The sequence below is a fragment of the Chrysemys picta genome, chromosome 19 (genome assembly GCF_011386835.1).
Source record: "Chrysemys picta bellii isolate R12L10 chromosome 19, ASM1138683v2, whole genome shotgun sequence".
Lineage (NCBI taxonomy): Eukaryota > Metazoa > Chordata > Testudines > Emydidae > Chrysemys > Chrysemys picta.
Window position 1 is genome coordinate 13,203,234 of NC_088809.1, and position 24,600 is coordinate 13,227,833.

At 43.9% G+C, this 24,600-nt stretch overlaps 1 protein-coding gene across 3 annotated transcripts in view; it reads left to right on the top strand.

Annotated features, from left to right (window-relative positions):
- The window catches only part of CALN1 (calneuron 1), a 279,008-nt gene that overhangs the window by 114,991 nt on the left and 139,417 nt on the right, over nucleotides 1-24,600 (top strand). For 2 of the 3 annotated variants that reach the window (XM_065572755.1, XM_065572754.1), the window contains exon 3: nucleotides 5,176-5,296. In XM_065572755.1, the coding sequence (XP_065428827.1) occupies nucleotides 5,176-5,296 (121 nt within the window). Of the gene's footprint in view, nucleotides 1-5,171; nucleotides 5,297-24,600 lie in introns of all 3 variants that reach the window. The other variant, XM_005283447.5, reaches the window with a different exon arrangement.

The window sequence follows — 24,600 nt, forward strand, 5'->3', positions numbered from 1 at the left end:
CTTCTAGGCTGTGTTGACGTTGTTGGGAGAGGGTGTCACACAGAGACTGACTGGTGCCAACTGGCAAAGGACTCAAGGTTCTTAACAAGCAATTCCTGTATCAGACCTGATAAACTCACTACCCCGATACACCACTTTCATAGTATTATTCCATAAAAGGTAGCATGTGAGGTCTCTACTGAAAGCTTGTATCTTATCGATACTCATAACCATGGCAAGATGTGTGTAGGGTCATATTTAAGGAATAATGTAACTATATGGAAAATTATGCCCGTATGGTCATGGAGTAAAAGTTAGTCAGCAGGGAATCATATAGCTCAGTGTTGGCCCATTCAGGTGGCAGGAAGTTGTCACCACTCCCTGGCTAACTGGCTACGTAATGTATTGCTCAGTGCACTAACCCAGAAAAGTCAGTGGAAAACCATCAAGGACAAACTATAAACATTGAAACTATCTGGAAGTGAAAAGGAATGATAGGACAGTGAGGGACGCATCCTGTTGGGGAATAAAGACAAAAGACTGATTCAGTATATCACAGGATGGAGAAAGACACTCACTGAGGAGGGGGTGCTTCATGAAAGACTGGGTCCTGTCTCCTTGCGACTAGAAAACACTGGAAAAGGCTGTACTTGCAGGTGAGAATCTGCTCTGTTGGCTAGGAAAGGTAACTATTAATATGTGAAAAGCAACAAAGAGTCCTGTGGCACCTTAAAGACTAACAGATGTATTGGAGCATAAGCTTTCGTGGGCGAATACCCACTTCGTCAGACGCATGTAATGGAAATGCATGTGTATGTGTAATATCTGTAAGCCCTAGTTCACGTTTTATGATTTTGTTTTGTACGTAGACATTTGTTTCCATCACTCGCACTGGTTTCTATTTGAATCTCTCGTCTTTCTTGAGCTCAGTCATGGTAATACAGATTTAAGTGCTGTGTGTGGTGCAGGCATGGTGGGCTAAGGTAAAATGGGTAAGCTGGGATACACTATTCCTTTGTGAGCAGAGGATCTGGGATTTCTATGATTATCCAGTGATCAGGTGCTGGACACCATAGGAGGACATTTTGTAGGGACCCAGGGGCTGGGAGCATCTATTGTCAGGGCAAAGGCAGGGCTAGTGTAGCTCAGAGGAGAGTTCTTGAGTACCTGACAGGCTGGTTGTGTTAGGGAGTTAACACCCAGCTGACACTGGTAAGACTCCCTCACAATGGAGGCAGGTGGCAGGGAGGTGAGTCTCAGCCCTGGGTGCCCTGAAAAGCGTCACAGTGGGCTTCAGAATTGGAGATCAGGCGGGTGGGGTAAAACCCATTCTCCCAGCCACAGTCACTAGCATTATGAAGTGGGGTGGATCCTCCACAGGAACACCCCCTTTCTTCTTTGCTGTCCGTTCCAGCTGTGAGCTCAGCCAGGCAAAGGATGGGTCAGCATTCTGCAGCTGCTTCACAGGTGGAAACCCTCCAGATGGAAGGGAGAGTACCCTTGGTGGTGACTGGGTATTTGATGCATCAGCTACAGAGGCGGCTTCCTGCAGGACAGAACTCTGGATTCTTTCTTATGCTGTCTCTGTAAAAGGGCAGAAGAAAGTGCTGTGTCCCGTTTCCCACCTAATGAGTTAATGAGAAACATGTTGACATGGCTACAAATTCAGCAATGGGGACTCTGGTCACATGCCAAGTGTGAGAGGATGCTGGGTGCCACCCGCTCTCAATTGAGCAAGGGTTGGGCTGGGTAGCACTGTGAGGTCTCCTGAGAGCAGGAATGTCTCTAGGCTAGTAATGCTGCCAGCCTGGCTGCTCTGAAGAGTGCCGGGCAATGCCAGCCCCTTGCTGCACCTGGTTGCTTCCCCCTGTGAAAGGGTTCCACAATGCCTTGCCGTTTCTTTTCCTTTAAGGCATAGTCTCTTTCAAGAGTTCCTGCCTGAGCAGTGAACCACCAAGGCTGTGTCTTTAAACTACCATTAATTAAGTGCTCAGACTCATTAAGACAGAGTCATTTTCTCTTTATTGCAGACGAAGAGGAAAAGGTCAATATTTCTACCACAAAGGGCCTTCCTCAAAAAGACATAAAACATTTAGTGCAGCAGTGTGAATACAAATGAGAGAGGGACTTGTCTTGCAGACCTAACTCGAGCAAAAACTCCCATTGAAGTACTGTGTGGTTTGAGGTCTGGCAGGGTCAGGCCTACACAGGTATTTTGTCCCTCAAGGTGTTGTGCTCCTCTAATGCTTCCGAAAGTGTAATGCAACTTATGTAAGGTCAGGACAAGGAGGTACACAGGGTGAAATCCACCTGCCTCACACAAAGCTGGAGTAAATCCTCTTGATGGTGGGGGGCTATCTTGGAGCAGGGAGAACGGAGTACACTCCTTTTCCCAGTTTGCAGACATAGCCAGTCCTGAAACCCGTCCATAGTTAATAAAGGACTTCCGCTGCACGGGACCACTGCTAAGGTTTGAGGCTGCTTAGATTAGTGTAATCATGGACCCACAGGCTATCTTAACATCTCCCTTGTGTACACATAGTCCAGCTGTGTCTCATTTAGGCAATGCCATGTGCAGTGTCGTTCTTACCTCTTGCCAAAGAGTCATCGTGTTTCCACCACCCTCTGTGACCCTGCTTGCGATAGGAGGATTTTGCTCAGACTGATCATGCAACAATCCACAAGCAAATATGACAAAAAGCGACCCCCTGTCTATAAACCAACTGTCTATAGTAGAGCACATCACTGATTACCAGATGGGTTGATATTTACCCACTCTCCCATAAAAACTTTGCTTGGTTCAGAATATTTCCCCTTTTTTGTATGGCTCCCCCACAATCCAGGTATTGCAATCCAGATGTTCTGCTTCATCTCTCTCTAGAGGGATTCCATTCTGGTGGCAGGATACCTCAAGCTTCACTCTGCTAGCAGTTGGATGTAGATTTCAAACACCCCAAAGTTCAGGGGATGATTAACTCTGGTATTTTAAAAATCATTATAAAGACAAGGATTCGCAGGTCTGATTTTTAAAATGGCTAGGTATGCAGCTACATGCAGAAATCCATTCCTTATTTGCGTGTGAATTATTGCAACTGTGCACACAAATCGGATAACCCTGGACACCGTTCTGGCCTGTTGTGTGCCCTCAGCTGCCTGATTTGTGCATGTTTAAACGTCTGACCCTGTGTGAGGAGTTGAGATCTGGATTTTAGATATCAAACTAGCCCCAAATATGTGACTGCTCAGGTTTAGGGATTTGGTTTAAGCCCCTCTCTAATTAAATGGGATTTCAAAAGTCAGTGTAGTTGCTTTTATATTGGAAGTATGATTATGGAGGAAACATGCAGATCAATTTACGTTTAAATATTTCATTGTGTGACATGACAGCCAACATGAATGCACAGCTTGTTGGAACTGCTGTCTGACTGGTCAGCATTTAAATATCCAAACTGGCACTGAAATGGTGTTCACTGTTCTCCTTTTGCTGTGTATATAAAGTTAGTGCCTTGGCAACACAGACTGATGTATCTGAGTGAAATACTTTAATTGGTAAGTGCTGGGAAATTATCTATGCTTAATGAAAAAGAAAACCTATTTATGTTTTTAATGTGCTGCTGAAGAAACTAGTTCCAAAGTAAATATATTTTTAAAAGGATTAGGATTTGTTTGCATAATTACAGCAAGAGAACTGCTATGTATGTACAAAGCAATGACAGGGAAACAAACTTTTTCTCATTCTGTGTTACCCGTGTATCAGGTTGGTTTGCTCTTTAAGGCTATTTAAGCTTTCATAAACTCAGTGAGGTAGAAAGTCATTCATTACAGGATTAAGATGTGCATGTGTTTCTATATATATTGAGTGTATGTGTGTGTATATATATGCGTCTGTTTTATTGACTATATTAAGAACATATGGTGGTTGTAAGAGCCAAATCACCCCTGTAATTATTATCCAAGTGTGGCCAGAAGTTGAGGACATGATTCAATAGTGGCACTTGTCTCTCAGAGGCAGTGCTTCAGCATGAATGTAGAGGTGATGTCCTTTGAATGAGATGCAAAGGAGAGACCCTATAATATGTTTTTATCGAGAACATTCAAGGGACCAGTTCCTCAGCTGCTATAAATCAGCACAGTCAATGTAGCTACATCAAATTACACCAGCTGAGGATCTGGCCCGAGGTATTTTGGCCTGTGTCCTGGCCAAATTCCAGTTTGTGTAAAAACATTGTGCCAGAGCCTTGGCTGGTATAAATCAACATGGCTCCATTGACTCTGCTGTTATATCCGCTGAAGGTGGATCCTTTACACTATAAAATGCGCTACGGCTGAGATGGAGTCTGATTTACACCAGCTGTGGGTCTGGCCTACAAACATTTCAGTTTCAAACATAGTTTCAGTTGGTTACAGCGAACTTGCTCCTTTCCTGTCCATCCTAAATCATTGTATATTATTGCCATGTAACTGCCATTTTTGACTGGGGAAATGGCTGTCCTTTGATGAAACGTACCCTAGGTTATGGTGGGCACTGCTTATGCTGTAGGTGAATTGCAAAGAAGTTTCCATTGCAATCTCCTGGGATGCTTTCCTAGTAATACTTTTCTGCAACATTCATATACTGGGATGAAAATGTTCATCTCCAGTCCCTGCTTGAAGGTGAAATTCCTTCCTTCAGCAAGAACACTGCAGTTAGATTCTTTAAACTGTGGCATGGATGTAATCGCACTTAGGATTGGTACTCAGCACTAGTACTAACATTTCCTGGCTGAGATGCTGAAAGCTGCCTAAGGGATTTGGATGTTCAGTTTAAATTAATGGGAATTGGGCGTTCAGATCCCTTATGCAGCTTTGAACATCTCAGCTCTGACGCCTTGTGATTTTGCACTCTATTAAATTCTCCAGGTTGAACATTGCTAGGTAAATGCAAAGGATTATTATTTGGCTAGGACATCGGCATTCTGCCTATGCTAACTCTCCCCCTTAATGAAGGAGACACTGTTATTTGTTTAGTTTCTGGTGTAACGACAAAATTAAGCCTGCAATCCATCAGTCATGAACTTGGCTTCTCTGAGCATTCATCATTCTGAGATGCAGAAGGTTTTAATCCTACTGCTCTTTCAAAGGCAGCTGATTGCTCTCTGAAAAGAAAGAAAAGAAAAAGTATTATAATGATTCTTCTTGTTTTTCGTGTGCAGGGAGAAGATGCCATTCCACCATGTAACGGCTGGCTTGTTATACAAGGGGAACTACCTGAATCGATCGCTCTCTGCTGGCAGTGACAGTGAACAGCTAGCCAATATCTCTGTGGAGGAATTGGATGGTAAGGAGCCTTGTTTGAGGTGGGGAGGGGGTAATTAGACAGTAGGGAAAGGCAGTCAGTGAGCCTGCATTCATTTTATTAGTTGCGTAATCTTAAAATAACTTGAACGCCATTTTGAGTGTGAAGTAGAGAATAAAACGTTTGTTTTAAGTGGCACAGCTCACCAGATCTAAAATGAGGGGAAGGCCATACTCTGAAGTTATATTCAGATCTCAGGTCTGCTTTTAGCTTCAGTCTCTGTCCTTTCACCTTCAAATAAGGCAAGAGCTTTTAAAAAAACAAGCATGTTCTGAATGGGCCAAATTTTGCAGGAGAAAGTTAGACTAACATTTTGGATAAAGATGCCTTGTTCTTTGCACAGGAAGATGCCTTGTTCTTTACGCAGGGCCAGGATCTGTGTTCCTAGATGTATCATCACATTTGCTATATGGCCATTAAGCAAGAAGTTTTCTGTCTAGCTGCATCTATTTATCTAGATAGATATGTGGAAGCTGAATGTGGCTCTGGGGCTGGAAAAGTGCTTTGCAATTGACTTCTCCAGGTCAATGATTGAGGGCATAAGCCAGACTTTAATTGACGACAGTTAGAAAGAAACTTTCCTTGTGGGTGGATTATCCCATAACTTCCTACTGTGGAGTTTCTTGCACTTTCTTCTGCAGCATCTGGTATTGGTCACTGTCAGAGACAAGACATTGGGCTAGATGGACCTGGGGTCTGATTCCTCTGGTTTTGCCCAGATAATTTCTAATCACAAGTGCTTACTGTTAGATGGCTGTTCTGTGAGCAACGTGGAAGACGTTGAAGCTCGTGGTCTACTTCCCAGTGGACCTTTTGTACAAACTCTGCAGAGAGCTTAATGATTCAACGAGCATGGAAATAGAGCTAGATAGAAACCGTCCCTCTAGAACAGGGTTTACACGTATTGGTGGGGCAACATGCAAGCAAGCCAAGTTTTATATGTTCTGAGGATAAATCAGATCTCACAAGCTTGACAGGTCTATTTTATCTCTACTCTCTGTAAGTCAATTTTGCAAGCTGAACGTTAATTTAAGCTAAGAAGAAAAAAAGTACGTTCTCCAAATATATCTATTAAAATGATTTTTTTCCCCCAGTGGGAATTTACTCTACTTATTAAAGGTAAGAAATATCCAGTACCTAGTATAAAACACTTCAAACACAGTTTAACTAAAAATGTCACTTAAGGTATATCACTTAAGGGAAGTGTGCAGATTTTATAGCCACACTCTGTGTTCCCTGTAAGGTGCTGTGGAAGTTTGGATGAGAGTTTGGGTTTGGTTGATAATATCGCTGAGCTGGCTTGCCCATTGTGGGCTGCAATAAGGGAGAACAATGTGGTTAGGTAAAGTTTAGATGCTCTCATAGTTGATGATCAAATAGGTTAGCACAATGCAGACAAGATGGCAGTGGATTAAGTCTTGCTTAAATGCCGCTCTGGAAGACTTCGCTGCTACACACTAACCAGGGTGTTCCCATTTTAACTTCCTCTATAGCTCACAGACCCCTTACCTCCTAGTGACTGAGGAAGGAATTGCAACTTATTTATTTAGAAGATTTGCATTTAGCAGCAAGCAACCAAACAGAAAAGCCAGGTCTCTGCTCTGAAGTGTTTACATATCCGTGTCAGACACGAAGGCAAGCTCTCTGTCAGTGCAGCGTGGCCTCTTTGTGTTACTGAACTGGAGTAATCTGGCAGTGAAGCTGATTTAACTGGCCCAGAGAGCTAGGGAAGGGGAGACAACAGTGATCCTGTAGTGGCAGAAGGACTTTTGTGCCATTCACCCTCCCTGCCGCTAGCACTGCAGGGAAAAGGGGGCCTGGCTGGAGGAAGGGAGAGTGGCCAGAATACTGCTGAGATGTGCTGATTCTCAGTCGTATTTTCACTCCTCTCAGGCTGTTTGCAGTTGGCCTTCAAGCTGCTCTAACATAGCACAGGGAGACCAGCCCTGCACAGAACAGTGACAGACCAGAGATTTAGGCCCCCTTAACCACCCCTATCCTACTTTGCAATTTGGCCACCCCCCAGTCAGGTAAAATTCATGCATGTTGTCGACTGCATTCTGATTTCACAGGCTATTGGTCATCACAAAATTCAGCCCAGGGAGTGAAGGTGCCTGGCCTAAACAGAGTCAGTCTGAATATGAATCACTGAGTGTCATTACTCATAATTAATGTGAAATGTCATGAGTAAGTCTTGGGTAGCCGGTTTATAAAACCAGTGGCAGTCGCTGTGAATGTTAATCCCATGTCAGCTCAATGTGGTTTGTGCCTTATTGTAATTGTGCCGTTGCACTGGAGAGCAGCTTATTTCATTCATCTCTGTTCACAAAGGATATCCCACTCATTCTTCAAAATACAGGCATCTGAGCTCTTTTGCTAATCACCCGTTTCTTCTTTGGCTGTTAGACACAGACTTCTCATTAGAATTTACTTATAAATTTTTGGCAGCATTTTGCTTTACAAACACTTATTTTCAAAGGCTTTGTAACTTTGCCATGAAGATATGTCCCAGTTTTTAGCTTAGCAGAAAAGATCTCAACCTGGGAGCATTTTTTTTCCTTACACACAAAATTGGTGCTAAATTAATTCAGTTCCTCTTAAGCCATATCAGCGTAGAAGGATTTCGTAGGTAGAAATGCTTTCCTGTGCACTGTGTACTAAAATCTAGCTTAGTCATTTTAAAAAAAAAGGACGGGATCTCTTTTGGCCATTTGTTATTTTTTACCAGCAGTAAGTATTATTTTATTATTTATTCGTGTTATTGTAGCACCTAACAGCCCCAGCCAGAGACCAGGATCCCACTGTGCTAGGTACTATACAAACTTAGAACAAAAAGACCATTTCTTCCCCAAAGAGTTTACAGTCTAGATAGCAGTTAAGACGTTTTAGCTTTGGGCGTTGGTGAGGGCATATGGGAGTTATACTGATGTACTAACGGCCGCATCACAATCTTTGTAACATAGTAACAAATTTGAAATTAATAATACAGGCTGGGATTTTCAAAAGGAGCCTATGGGAGTTAGGGACTGAACTCCCATTGACTTTCAATGGGATTTGGGTGCCTAAACCTCCTCCGGTGCCTTCAAAATACCAGCCACAATATGCTAAATCCTTAAAGGATTAAACCTTCTTGCACAAAAGTTAATGGGAATTTTGGGTGGGACTTCTTGCAAGACTGAGGCCCAGATAACCATCTGATCTGTTAGGCTTCTCTGGCATCATGGTAGCATCTAGAGTGTTTGGCTCAATCTCATTCACTTCTGAAATGGATTTTTAAAAGTGCAAGTGATCAGTTACTACGGTGATAAGTGCAGTGTAAGAGCCTAAGTAAAACCAAATAGATTAGAATGTTATTTTTGTTGAGGGGTAATGTAATTAATTCATACTTGCATTGTTGTTATGGGGTCCACAGGGTCATACAGTGCTGTATGGTATGAACATCAGACAATTTAAATTGTTCAAGGTTACACACATTTTTAATAAGGGGTAAATGTGTGCAGAGATTCTGGGTTGTAGGGTGAATAAGCACATCTTCGAGTAGTCTGTTCACGTGCCCAAGCAATTCTTCCACCTCTTTTCTGGCTAGTCATTCTCTTCCCATGAGAACTTCTCAGTCTTTTGTCAGCCATCTGTCTATTTTAAATGCATCCTCTTTTTCCCGTTCTGCTGTAAATACTACGGTGGCAGCAAAGAAAATAAGCTGAAGCAATAGTTCGTTACTCTTTTGATTCTCTGTTGCCAAAATTTGTAACACAAAGTAAATGACAAAGTTGAAACTGACCTGCCATCCACAACCTGTCTCTTGGGGATTATAAAGTAGGAGCTGGCCTCTGGTGAACGTTATTTGCCGTATAGTCAGCAATAGCTAGGCATGAGAGCATAAATTAGGGCTAGAGCAACTGCTTTATCTATGAATTTCCTGGCTATTGTTGATTCATTTCAGAATTTTAGCACTATTTGCACATATTTCCTTTTAGAATCAGCTGCTGCCTTAACATTACAAATTGCTAAGATTATATATATACATTTTAATAAAAAATCAGGGGATGGAATCATCATTGCAAGTTTGAGTCATCCACCCACACAGGCACTATCTAAAGGGTATCGTTAGAAGGCAAAATGTTCCCATTGTAAGAGTCTGACAAATATCACCTGAAGGGAAAATCTATGCATTTTAGGTAAACTTTGTAAAAGTCTGTGTATGTGTGGGTGTATCTCACGCACACCTCTCTCTCTCTCTCTCTCTCTCTCTCTCTCTCTCATACACACTCACACACACACACATCTCTCTCTCTCTGTTATACACGCTCACTCACTCACTCACTCACTCACTCACTCACTCACTCACTCACTCACACACAGAACCAGAAGAGCAGCCATTAGGGAGGAAAGATGTCACGATGACTCGGAGCCTGGCCCAAGTCACAGTACAGTCAATCGGCATTGGACCTGGACCCTCCATGTCACTATAAAATACAGGAACATATGATTGGACAGGACCTGCTGGGTCATCAAGTCCAGTCCCCTGCTATCACTGGCAACTGCCCCACAGAATCCCTCTCATACATTTATCAAGCTCCATCTTGAAATCAGTTAGGTTTCTTGCCCACACTGCTCCCATTGGGAGGCTGCTCCAGAGCCTCACCCGTCTGTTGGCTGGAAACCTTTTTCTGATTTTCAGCCTCAGTTTATTCATCCCCATTTTATACCCATTTGTTCTTGTGCCGACATTGTCCTTCAGCTTAAATAGCTCTTTACCCTCCCTGAGATTTACTCCCTGATGTATCTAAAGCATCTTGAAGTAATAAGGTATTTCATCCACAGATTTAGATCATATGGCCTCCGCCATAAAACCTTAGCTGTGCCTGTAAGACCTTCTGTGGGCAGGGGATGTGCCCTGATTATAGACAACAGCCTGGCTGAAGTGGTGCAAGCTTTAGCGTAGTGAAGCTGAGGGAAGCTCCATCAGTACAAATCATGGCTTTGCCTGTCCAAGCTAGGCCTGCAGCAGTGGAGCTATTGAAAAGGCTGTAACTGGGGAAAGTCCCCAGTCTAGACAAGCTTTGTTCAAGTGGCCTTCAAATGAAGTGCTCTAGGACTTTCCCTGAATCAGAGCTCTTCCTCAAGGATTATTTTGTTTGAGTTGAAGACAAACATGCTCACATGTCTGCATGCACTACAGCACCTCCATTACCAGGCTTCCACCTGTTTCATTGCCAACTCTCTGCCGTTATGGAGTGGGAGCAATACCTGCAGAAGCGATTTTAACCAGGTCACTTGTATGCTGGGCTGCTGCATGAGATACAACAGTGAGTGGCTTTAGAGTATAATTGGAAAACAGCTCATGCAAAAATGAAAGGGCCTGGTTAAATGATGTCCATATGGACTTCAAAATTAGATGTTGGCTGCCATATGCCAATAATCCAGGCAATGAAAAATTGGATGAGGATATATTGAGGCAATAGTTGCAGCAGGACAATAAGGCATTAGGATGATGGATTATACCACTAAATAGGCTCTTTTGGGAAGCAAGAACAAAAATTGTGGACCCCAATTCTCAAACTAAGGCACCTAAACTTTAGACACGCATGTCTACAAATTTTGTCCATGGCTGTTAAAATGAAGGCAGAGGTCATGATTGCTGACTGGATAATGGGTAGCCTCAAGAAGGTCAGTTTTTAATGCATTTCAGATATATTCTATGCCCTGCAAAGCACTAAGGCACTGATTCTGCAAAGCTCTGAAGCATGATCTTAACCATAATCCCATCCCTATTCAGCAAAGCACATAAACAGGCACTCAAGTCCCATTGAACTGCTTAAGCATTTTGCTGCATTGGGACCTGATTTGCTATTGGCTACCAAGAGGACTTGATAAAAAGGCTGTTGCCGCTCGGAGATGGGGAACCACAATATTAGTCCCAGAAGTTCCTCCCTGAAAATGAGTCTTTTAGAATGTGCCTGTTCTGTGGCTCCTTTGGATTTGTGGCTATTTTGTTCACCCTGCTGAGTTCTGGTGGCTCGAGGAGCAGTTAGATTCTTGCTAGTCTTAAAATCAAGCTGATTGCACAGTATATTTGCAGATGAGACTTATTGTTGCAGCGTGAGCCGCTTTAGTATCCCCGGAGAGCGTGAAACTTAAGTACTTTGGAGAAGAAATGCACCAGCACTCAGAGGGAGGAAAATCCAAAGGGGCTATGTCCTGTTAGATGCTTGGTTGACACATGGAGCAACACGGAGTGAGTCTGCCTTTCTTAGCTTTTTGGCCATGAAAAAAACCACCCAGAGGAGGAGAGGGATAAAAGGGAAAGATAAGGTGCATTTGGGGGTTCAAGGACCTCTTCTGAAATGGCTGAGCATGACCCAGAAGGAACTACGCTGAAATGCTAGCCAGGCTTATGTTGCATTAAAGGCTCGTGCTCTGATTAGCAGCTGTGGTGCACAGCATTGAGGGCGATAGCAGCAGAGGTTTCTCAAAAGCCCGTATTTCAGTGAGCGTTCTGGGAGCAGCCTGTTAATTACGTGGATGAAATTGTATAACGCTCGGAATGCTTGTAAAAGAGAGGTTTATCCATGGATTCCCCGTCATGAATGATCTGGGCTGAAAATGGAGTAATTTACGTTTTAAATTGTGTTTAAATGCTGTTTCATCTTTGTGGATATAAAGCCACAGTGTCATGATGCAGATACTCCCCTGGCTGGACCTTGGGTATCTCTGATGCCTGTGGGGCTTTTCCAGTTTCCCAAATATAAATATATTTTAATTACAGTGTGCATTTCTTCAGTGCCCAGTTGCTTCAGGTTTGAAACAGTTTCCATTTAAAAATCATAAATACCAGCACGGTAATGATAACTTCTGTATAATATGGATTATTTTATTATGAGATGCACATTTGCTCCTGAAAAAAGCCCATAGAACGAATACCCACAGGAAGAACATACATGCACACAGAGAGATTGTGGCTACCCATTCTGGCCTGTGTTTTTATTTACTGTGGGCTTAGGTTAGAGAGTGTTCATTTAAATCAGACAAAGGGAGGACACAGCAGTGCTCTGCATGTATAATTATCCCAATCTATTTTATCTTCTATAAAATTAATATGGAGTCTATAGATTCCAGTGTTGTTTGGGTTTGCTTTGATGTTTATATAATGGCTCAAAGACATCGGGCCTAATTCTCCATTGAGCCGCACCTTGTGTAACCATTTAGAAAGTGGGAAAGTAAGTGGTAAAATCTACTGTTCTGATCTGATAGCATCTTACACCCACTTTGCACAGAGCTGTAATGAAATCCAGGTGCTGCAGACAGACAGACACAATTACTAGACAAATCTCTCTCTCACACACACACACTCACAGGGACTGTAATTCAGTTCCAGAAACACAGGCATCTAGCACTTGAGCTACAGGAACTTTTGTTAACAGGAGTAACAGGTCCCAACCCCTAACAGGCACCGGCAATCACTCGGATACACGAAGCCGGTATGGCGCAAGAGTGACTCTTGGGGTTAGAAGGAAGTTGGGCTCGGTAGGGAGCCAAGCTCATATCTTCTAAGTTTCAGAGGGGTAGCCGTGTTAGTCTGAATCTGTAAAAAGCAACAGAGGGTCCTGTGGCACCTTTGAGACTAACAGAAGTACTGGGAGCATAAGCTTTCGTGGGTAAGAACCTCACTTCTTCAGATGCAAGAAGAAGTGAGGTTCTTACCCACGAAAGCTTATGCTCCCAGTACTTCTGTTAGTCTCAAAGGTGCCACAGGACCCTCTGTTGCTATCTTCTAAGTTGTGGATGCTGTGATGTCTCAGGGAATGCTGTGGCTAGAAGGCCAGTGCTGTGCTATTTGAGGCACTAAGGACCCTCAGCAGGCAGGTGGTAAAAAGCTACAGCATGGAAATTGTGGCGCGGCCCAAAGCAGCTCAGGTTTCCATTCCCAGATGCTTTACTGCCTGGGCCCTGGCTGGCGGTTCTATATTTGCCCAATGTAGCAGGTTGCTAAAGTATTGGGGGGAAGCTCATAGCGTTTGTGTATGTGCTGGGGAAAGGGGTCGCAGATGCCTTGCGTTAAAGGGGGAAGTGCTTGCTCCTTTTCCCAGATGCCAGAATCCTTTACTGTAAAGTTCAGTCACCTTGGCTTACTGCCCCAGCAGTCTATTATAAAGGAAAAATCCAGTGTAACACATCGCGGCCGTCTCTGAGGGGAGAGCTCTGACAGAGAGAATTAATAAACTGATGATCAGCTGCCAACAGATGACAATTGCTAGGGACACCATCTGGAAGACAATTAAAGAAGTTACGTTTGAGCTCTAGCTACATCACCGTAGCTATTGGTATTGGCTGGTCAGTGGGCAAGTCCTCTGAGTGTCACTGGGGTTAGTTATCCTCCGCAATGAATCTGAACGAGGATGGTGTACGAAAGGGGGCCAGTCTACTGGAGATAGCAAGGAAGGAACCAATACAGGGTGGACATTGTTAACTCTCTGTGTACAAGACCTTTTTTAGAAAAGCCCCGCCGTTTGCACGAAGCCACTTTTACCTCACTCCTCATTACTTTGTTTATTTAATCTCTTGCCTCGTAGCATGGAGACAGGTGTGCGTGTCTCCTACTGGAAACGCATCGTCGTTACGTTATCCCTCATGTGATCTGAATTGTGGGCGAATAGTCCTCTGAATTTTTGTAAATAAACCCAGTTCATTTTTAAGTCTGCCTTTCTTTGGAGCAGTATTATAACTCGCTCTCTGCATGAGCCAAGGACCTGTGTGCAGAGCTGCTGCCTGGCAAACTCAGATCAAGCTCTAAACATGCTTAAAAGTCCCTCAAATCGGCCAATGACACATTGATACCACTTTAATATGGACATTTTTAATGCATATTTCTAATCTAGACCATTTGTTTTCCAGAATCCGTCCAGGTCCTTGTCCTAAATCCATGGTTCACCTCACAGCTGTTCTGCAGGGAGCATGATTCTCAGTGCATGTTGCTCTAAATACTCAGTGGGCCTGATCCTTAGTTAACAGCAAAGCCCCTTTGCAGCAGTCTGGAGAACACCCTCCGCACAGACAGCCTCTCAGAAGCTGTGGAGCTCACAAAAGGGGGGATAGGGAGAGTGCCCTGTTCTGTGGCTATTCTTTGCTTCCCAGGCAGACCCCTGAAGAGGCAATCAAAGGTGGCTTTAAGCAGAATCAAACCCCACAGTCTCCTGGGTGGCAAGGAGAGGCGTTTTAACCAACAGCAACCAGTATTGCCCACTAATGAATTTACGCAGCGTCTGAAAGGTCCAGGAGGGATGCTAGAAAATGTTCACCTTCATCTGAGCCTCTGGATGTAGGCACCTGATGCTGACTAAACACATGGGCCCCAATCCTCCATTCTCTTGCTTCTGTGCCTCCCTCCTGCTGTTCCTCTCCCAGGCACAGAAGCAAGAGAATGGAGGATTGGGGCCCATGTGTTTAGTCAGCATCAGGTGCCTACATCCAGAGGCTCAGATGAAGATGAACATTTTCTAGCATCCCTCCTGGACCTTTCAGACGCTGCGTAAATTCATTAGTGGTCAATACTGGTTGCTGTTGGTTGAATCGCCTCTCCTTGCCACCCAGGAGACTGTGGGGTTTGATTCTGCTTCTGGTGTTTGCTCCCTGGGCTGATAGGGCCTGGGGTGGGGAGTGCTGCAGGGAAACAGATTTCAGATCGAATGCACCCGGAGATGGTTAGAGGGAACAGCCTCTGAATATCCCAAAGGAGATTTTTTTTCCCTTCTTACAGAATTCACCCTACCGTTGATCTTTTAAAAACTTTCCTCTTTGATCCTTCTTTATCCCTCTCTGACCACTCTTGGTGGGCTGCTGGCTCTGTTCCTGCCAAGATAGCCCCATTGAAGCCAACTACTTGCACGAGAGGCTGTCTCCTTCCTGAGCTGCAGGTTCAATGGAGGAGGAACGGCAGCCCTGGTGGGAGCAGCAGGAAGAATGCAGAACTGTGTATTCAGACCAGCTGACTGAAGATTCCCATTTGCACTTGGTATCTTAGAAACAGGGGCCATTGTGTTGCTAAGTTGCCTAGGACAAGTCTCTTAGCCTCTCTGTGCCTCGCCTTCCCCATTTGTGGCTGAATAAATCTGCATTAATACTCATCTCATTCAGGATTCATTAATTTAGGGGGGATTCTCCTCTCACTTATGCCAGTTTAAATTGGGAATAACTCCACTGATGTCAACAATGCTAGACTCGTGTCACGCCCATGAAGTGTGTCCGAGAAGACGCAGGCCCCCAATATACTATGTAAGTGCTTAGTCAAATAGCCTGTTCTATTTTCTGTTCTATGCCGTATCGGTTCTCAGATCAACTGTCCTCTATCTCATCGCTTAGGGCTTTCATATCTCAACCAAAGTCCTGGGGCTGCTGCAGAGTGGACTCAGGAGGTTCAGACAAGATGCATTTAACAAAGAGGCAAAAGGAGGATGAATGTTACTAGAGTGCCCTGATGAATCGAAGCCAGAGCTAAAGTGGAGCAAACGGGACCTTAATGTTGCATGATTCTGGGGCAGAATGAGCTTGCATGAATTTATAAAATGCGGAAAAAGGTTCTACAGGCTCAGCAGTGGTTAGGATGCATATTTCATGTTGCATGGGGAAATGACTTCTGTTCAGTTAGCTTTATCCAGTCAAGGGCACCTCTGCAGTACTTCTGTTCTAGCAGGGTTCCTGCTCAGAATAGCATGCACTGTAGTGTATCAATTAGCCAGCGCACTTTGCCTGTTTCCCCTTCAATTAGCATTATTTTAAATAATTAATACTTGAAAAAGCAAACGATGCGAACGCTGAGAACCAGCTCTGTCTCAGTCTGTTTGCTGGGTTGTCTGTTGTCAGGTGCCCCTTAGAGTTACAGTGGTCAATGTTTTAGCCATCATGAGGTACCTCACTGTGTTTTTCAGCATGTCAGATTTAATCAAGTTGTAGCAAAACCTAAGTCAACTTCCTCAAGTCCAGAAGAGTCACCCTGCCAAACGTAGCGACGCCTACGATTAAACATCTGTTCTCCACAACGTTTAAGTGCATTTCATAAAGCCAGTCTAAAGACTAGATTAATAATGAGATCTGGCAGCTACAGAGCAACAGACTGGGAGCCAGGACTTCTGGGTTCTAGTTCTGCACTGAGACTTTGTGAAAGTCATTAATGGCTATGTGCCTCAGTTTACCACATGGGAGCAATGTTTCTAAGAAGGGCAGAATAATATTTATATCCCCATCTGGGTGGTAGAAGATTTCCCAGAGAGAGTATTCTGAGGAAAGCCCCTTTTCGGCAAAGTGCTTAACTTTAACATGTGTTTTTAGTGGAAAGGCTTAAGTCCTTTGCTGAAATGGGTCTAAATGAATGGCATTGAGCGAACCTCTGCTTTGCATTTATCCCATGACTGAAGGAGATGGGGAATCTCCAGAAATCCAGGGAAAGCTTTGCCTGTATCTTCCACATGTGATCCTTTTTATAGACCTTTTTTTTTTTTATTTAGAAAAATAAGATAAAATGTCAAGGTTAATGTTAATGGCTTGAGTTTGACTTTCGGGGCATCTGTTATGTGGTATCATAAAGCATCTTCAAACCTGCTGTGTTATTGGTTAGAAGCCATTGCAGGCAATTGCTGTCCAGAAGTCTGTAATGACATGTTTTGATTATGTCCCCGTCCCCCCCCAGTACTCTCCCCACACATGATAAAGTACATTTGTCTTCCTGAGGGGGCAAGGCTGTGACTCATGTCTCATGACTAGGAGAGCTACGAGTCACTTAGCAAGGCATAGATCCAGAGGAGAGAAGCTAAGTATGCTATGCTCAGAAGAGTAAAACTAATAGGCTGCGTTGCATCTTGATACGGTTCTGACCCACCTTTCCATTCTCACTGCAATTACAAGGCTGTGGGAAGCATGAGACCAGCTGTTGTAAAAGTTCTGTATCCAAGTTTACCTAGCCAGGTCATGTCATTGAAGGCAAAGAAGGGGAAATAGAAAAACATACGGTAGCTCATCCCAAAATGAAATGAGAATAGATGCAAATGGCCAGAGATAGGACGCTGGGAACATCTCTGTATTGTCTTTTTTCACTGAGTGAATGCACAGTAATATACAGTGCAACCCACACAGGGCACCCAGCTCCTGTCCTGCGCAGCCACTGAAACACACTCCTTCCTGGTAATTTTGTCAGATTATTTGCAAAACATTCAGAAAGGGGGAAGAGGAGAGGGGTGGAAAATTGGTGTCAGGTAAGATAGGAAGTGAGCGGGGATCTGCAATGTAGTGGCTGAGGGAGTTTTAAAGCCAGGGAAGAAAGAATAGTGGGGGAAGTGGAGAATCACGTGTGAGAGGGAAGCAGGATTCTCTGTGGTGGAGTGGCCAAGATTCTTGGGGGCAGATTAGTTGGAAGAGCAAAGCAGGAACAGAGTAGCGGTGGTGGAGGGGTGATATTAGAGTCAGAGCTGGGATGGGGAAGCAGGGAATATTGGGGAAGAGATTTGGGAGCCAGGGGAAACTGGACAGACTGTTCTGGAAGGCCCAGGCAAGGAAGCAGCTGGTTGGTAGCTGGCTTGGTGTGGTGTCTGACCACTCAGGTTCCATCCTAGAAGTCCTCTTGAGCAAGATGAGCTGGCAGCCAGGACTCTGGGCAGCAGTTGTCGGCTTGTGTCGGATTGCTGCTGCATCCAACTGTCAGACAGATGGTGGGGCAGAAACCCAGCCGGTAAGAAGCTTTTCCTGGCCTTGGCTGGCTTTTGAAACATCAAAGGGTATTAAAATTGAAACTTTGAATTCAAAGTTTGCTTCTGCATGCCCCTGAGTACCAAAGAGGTGCAAGTAATCCCTATGGTTAATATATCACTGGGTGGGTATATGGCTCTCTCCATGTGACAATTTCAAGTACTTGACAAACATTAATCATCCAAACAGAAGAGCAGACCTGTTTGCCAGGCAAGTATCCTCGTCCTCATTTCACAGAGAGGGACACAGAGAGTTTGAGCACCTTGCCTAGTCACACAGCACAGGAGAGGCAGAGTTGGGACTAGAACCCAGAACTTTGTTTGGTTATAACAGGTTTTACTGTGCATGCCTGGGTTAAGGTATTTGTCATCTGGACTAGCCCAGTGGTGGAACAGTGTTGTGGGGCAGTGGGTTAACCGCTTGCCTCATTTCACTTCAAAGGTGGCACAGGGTCAGTGGGAGAAGCAATTTCTGTGTGTATATATGTGTATACATATGAATTCTCCACTCAGCGCTATTGATGTCAGAGGGAGTCTAGAAGTGGAACAGGTGCAAGGTCCGCAGTAGAGTAGTGCCGATCAAAAGGCGAATCGTCTCAGTAGTATGTAAAGTGCTTTGTGATCATTTGCCATTTGTAATGCTATTACATTGTAGGATGAGTGGGCCAAATTCACTGAAGTTAGTGGGATGACACCATGAATTTGGCCCAGGGCTATTAGCAAAATCTGCCTCGGAGTGAAATTTAAATGAGTTAGAAATTACATTTCTTTTTGCATTCAAAGGTCAGGTTAAAGCACATGTCTGTGGTGCATATAGGTGTTGCTGTTACACAGTCTTCCAAGTTCTTTTTCTGAGTATGTGAGCAAATGTTCAGTTTTGGGAAGACAAGTGGTATTGTGCAGAATTCAGTAGCGGGGAGTGTGACATTCCGTCCCATATTCTTCATAGCGATAGTAGTATGATATAATTATAACTATGATGTATTTTATGCAAGATAAGGCATGTGAGGTGTCATTGGAAAGGTTATGGTTTGCTGAATATGATTATCCTATTTGTATGCATGTATACTTTTTGTATCCGAAGTTATGAGTATTGACTTATATCTATTTCACATGTAGCTATTCCTGGGCAACGCCTACTAGGAAAATGCTCTCAGTCTAGATGGCTGGCTGGGAAGGGCCCATTCAGGTTAATGAGCCATTAGGAAGAAATAATAGGCCTTAGGAGATGCTTATCTCCCACCTGGTGAGCCTTCCTGTGAACGCTCCAAACAGCCTGTGGGGGATGGCTGCTGTGACTTTACAGGGACATGTGACCATGTCACTTGGTGCTGGACTCCACCTTGAGATATTAGTATTTTTCCACTGACTGGCGTGCGAACCAAGCTGTGAAACAAAGGGTTCCTGCCATATGCAAAAGCTATATAAAACAAGGGAGTGACATCATCTGGGTTCTTCACTGACTCCCCACCCAAGAGGGCTCCTGGAAACACTTGAGGAAAAAAGACTGAACTGGGAGAAGTGCTGGGCCCAGGCTAAAGGGATTTTTACCCTGTGACTAGAATACCTGGGCATTCCAAGCTGTAAGCAAGTGCTGCTTGCCCCTTAAGAATCTGCAGTCTGCTTCTATCATCACTTAGGGTGAGAATCTGCTCTTCATATCCAATCTATTTAGTATATTGAGCTTAGTTTGTGTTTTTGTTTATTTATTAGGTAATCTGCTTTGATCTGTTTACTATCCCTTATAATCACTTAAAATCTATTTTTTGTAATTAATAAACTTGCTTTAAAACCAGTATGTGGGAATCATAACTCGGGGGAGAAAGTTGTTGCATATTCCTCTCCACATTGAGGGAGGAGGTGAATTTTATGAGCTTATGCTGTACAGTTCCCTGTGCAGCGCAAGGCGGTATCATTTTGGGTTTATACTCCAGAGGGGTATAGGAGCTGGGAGGTGCCCTAGCTGAGGCCTTCCCATGCAGGGGCTGGTTAAAGAGCCTGCCTGCATGTAACTGCAGCTGGGTGTGTTCCTAACTGTATGTAGGCTGGTGAAAGTGCAGGCTAGAGAAGGCTTTGCAGCTTGTCACAGCAGTACAGTGTAAAAGGGAGCCCAGGCTGGTGGGTCAGGGGGTCTCAGTGGCACCCCGGGGGAGTAACTCATCACAGGGAGCTGTGCGAAGAACCAGAGAGTTTGCTCTCTCTCGGCCTCTGATTCAAATCAAATATTTCCTAGGAACCAGTCATTGGTTTTGGGCAGAGATTCCTGAAAGAAGGAATTGCCTGTGTGCTGTATGTGACCATCTCTCTTCCAGGACTGGTGTATGTAGGTAAATATAACAAGCTATACTTAGAATATAACCAGATTCCAGGTCACTGACTTCTCTTCCACTGGGGATCTTGACCTGCAAGGCCCCTGGCATCTGCAACCAGTAAGCTGAAGGGCAACTATAAGTAGAACCAAAAAAGCTGATGAGAATTGGAATGAACGTTCACATATTCTGTTTTTTCAGTACTTACTTGGGTGTAAAGTAGAAAATGTTCAGTACACAGACTGTGTCTTCTTATATGTGTAAACAGCCCCCTGGTATGTTGTACGAACAAATAATGCAAATAATAAAGATGGAATAACTAAAGCAGATATTTTATCATTGTATATTTTCCAGTCTTCAGTAATACAGTGCTATGATCAGTCTTAATGTTTCACATCTTTGCTGAGAAATGCGTATAAACTAAAATAACCTCTCAGTCGTGAAAAGGTATCCAAGCTCATTTTCTCAAATTCACATCTTTATAATGTCATTTAGGGGAAGTAGTGCCTCTTTGTGATAAGTCACTAGAACACAAACATGTCAGCAACATTTGGAACAGGGCATTTCTAATTACTAATGAGATTATTCGTTTGGGCAATTATCTACAGAAATTGGGAAAGACAGATCTCATTACCTTTCTTTCATCTAAATCTAATGCATAGCCAGGGGGTTCCTTGAATAGGTTTGAATGGAGGGGGGAGGATAACTGTTTTAACTAGCTAGTAATTGGTATTTTCCCCCTACAGTTGAATCAGTTGGGTGTATTTTTTCTTCAACAGCTCTTAATGTGGAGGTGGCATCACCTGTGCTCTGCAGATACAGCTAAGTTTGTGCCTTTGAAAGGTGAACCGGCTTTTCTAAAAGCATGTGATGGGTGATGGGTAAGATGCCTGTCACAAGGACTTAAATTTTATCTCTGACAGCTGGGGAGGAAAGTAAACTTTTAGTTCAATGCTGGTGTAGGAGAGATGGAAAAATATTGAGGGAGCTGAAGGACATAGCAGCAACAATCATCTTTCCCTACCTGGCTTCCTGGGATTGTAGCTTTCAGCAAATTTGATTTTCCCCTTCCATACAGCTGCATTGATTGCTTTACTTATTGTTTTATAAAAATAATAGATGTAATGACACCAGTGATTGGCTAGTCTGCAGATATTGAATTTCGTACCTCTGAGTCTAAAAACACAGGCCCCTGCTACCTGTGCTGAAGAAACAAACCCATTAGCTTGGGGGCACTAGCAGATTCATAAAAAGAGCTGGCTGGACATTGTGTGAGGAAAATGCTGATTCATCAAACCGGAAATGTTGATCAAAAATACCTCTGGTTTAATGAATTTTCGATGAATGAAAGGCAGGTTTGCATGGGAAACCTGACAGCTCTCTGCACTGCTGGGAAGCCCAGGTTTTTGGGGGCTGCTGCTCTGGGGCAGGCAGCCATGCCAGGGCTTCCAGACTCTCAGCCATATTGTTGGGAGCCCCAGCTTTAACCGAGGCTTGGCAGGGAGCCTAGGAGCCCCGCCAGGGAGCCAGGCTCCCAGGGTCTACGGCAGCCCCTCTTCATGCGGACTGTCCTGGGCTGGGAGCCCCAGGACTTCCAAACTCCTGTGCCAGCTGGTGGCTGTGAGAAGAATGTCAATTTCATTCAGCAGCAGTCAGGTTCCTGGGGAGCAGATTTTCTTTAGGAAACACCATGTGTGGATATTTCCAAGATGAATTTTTTTTCAGGATTTCTGGTTTGTGGAAAATTTCAAAAACGTGAAGTTTCCTGCAGAGATCGTACATTTTGGCCAACTCTACTCATAACCCTTTTTATCCTAGTCCATCCACTAGAGGGTAAGTAACAGCCACTATAGGGTTAGTGCGGGTTACAAAAAAGAAGTAGTAGTCCGCAGACAAGTTGCATTTATGACGTGTATTCTCTACACAGCACAGCAATCAGGATAAAGATGCTTTATCCTACTTTGTTTAGCTTTTGGGTAGCCTCTTTCCAATGTATGACAGTTTACAGGCTTAAACGGCCACCTGTTTAAATGCTCCTAAAGTTTCCAGAATGAAAAGGTTATTACCTACATAATGTACAAAACAGATGCAAAGATTGAATTACGTACAGCTCCTTGTCACTGGGCCCTGCAATGAAATTTTCACATGGTGTGTGTTGGCATTAATAGCAATGCTTTACACACATTTACTTTAAACCTCACCAGGCCCCATAAAGTAATTAGTGGTGTTGCCTCCAGAGAGCTTTTAAAATGACTTGGCCAGAACAACCCAGAAAGTCGTCTGCAGAATTGGTGGTAGTTCACTAGTTCCTGGCTACCAGTCCTATGGTCCAGCCACTAGACCATATTGCCCTTGGCACATAGTTGCCACATGGGAGTACTCATTTGAATTGGATTTCTGCTTCATTGGATTCCATTTAACTAATAAGCAAGGGGCACAGTTTGAGGGCACTCCAACAGCTAATTAACCATACAGCTAAGAGGCCAGTCTGCCTGAACAACTGCCTGTCTCAGTTCCTTATCTTTATGGAGAAGGGGTGTGTGTAACCATTGGCTATAGTTTATGCACACTGGGTCTGATTAAAAGTCCATTGAAATCAATAGGCGTCTGCCCACTGACTTCAGTGGGCTTTGGATCAACCCATTATTAAAGATAGAAAGCAGTCAGATTGGGCAAAACTCTGACCACTAGCCTGTGCACCTCTGATGACTTCAGTGGTATAAATCAGATTAGTATTTGGTCCATTGTTTCTGCCCGTATAGTATAAGCACAGAAAACATCGGCCTAATAACTCTTCTCAGTATGGTAATCCACTGGTTTAGTTTACATTACATGTCCCATTCTTGTGACTAGTCCAGAATCAGAGGATAAGAGCCTATTACTGCTTCTAGCTAATGGAATTACTCCTTTAGTTTGAATGGCAGAGTCCTATGCTTCTAGACCTGATTCAGGAAGGCATTTGTGCATGGTCTTAAGTGGTATCCGGATTGGGACTTTAGTGTTGATAACTCATGGTGGGGAGCAGGACAGTAGCTTGATAGGTTTTGTTGTCTCTTTCTTTATGGTTTTTATTTTGTGGTAGTTTCTGTGTGCTCATGTACCTATCTCGCCCTTCATAAAGAATAGATAAAAACAAACCAACCAACCAGTAGAAGTAGAAAGCTGTGAGACCAGTTGAGAATATTGTGGGAGTGAAGCACTTATTGACAACTCCCATGTGCAAAGCTGGCCATGTGCCTTTCTGCTCTCCTACAACTCATAGACTTTAAGGTCAGAAGGGACCATTATGATCATCTAGTCTGACCTCCCGCATGATGCGGGCCACAAAAGCTGACCCACCCACTCCTGGAAGAATTCTCTCCCTTGACTCAGCTGTTGAAGTCCCCAAATCATGATTTAAAGACTTCAAATCGCTGAGAATCCTCCAGCAAGCGACCCTTGCCCCATGCTGCGGAGGAAAGCGAAAAACCTCTAGGGCCTCTGCCAATCTACCCTGGAGGAAAATTCCTTCCCTACCCCAAATATGGTGATCAGCTGAACCCCGAGCATGCAGGCAAGATTCTCTAGCCAGACCCTCTGGAAAAAGTTCTCTATAGTAACTTTTAATATCCCATCATTGACCATTGTTGCTAATTACCAGCGATGGCACGTTATTGACATATTGACTCAAATCACTTTAGCCCATCAAACCATCCCCTCCATAAACCTATCAAGCTTAATCTTAAAGCCAGAGAGGTCTTTTGCCCCCACTGTTTCCCTCGGAAGGCTGTTCCAAAATTTCACCCCTCTGATGGTTAGAAACCTTCATCTAATTTCAAGCCTAAACTTCCCCACGGCCAGTTTATATCCATTCGTTCTCGTGTCCACATTAGTATTGAGCTGAAATAATTCATCTCCTTCCCTGGTATTTATCCCTCTGATATATTTAAATATATCAATCATATCCCCCCTCAGCCTTCTTTTGGTTAAGGTAAACAAACCGAGCTCCTTGAGTCTCCTTTCATACGACAGATTTTCCATTCCTCGGATCATCTTAGTGGCCCTTCTCTGTACCCGTTCCAGTTTGATTTCATCCTTTTTAAACATGGGAGACCAGAACTGCACACAGTACTCCAAATGTGGTCTCACCAGTGCCTTGTATAACGGAACCAGCGCCTCCTTATCCCTACTAGAAATACCTCATCTAATGCATCCCAAGACCGCATTAGCTTTTTTCACGGCCATGTCACATTGCCGACTCATA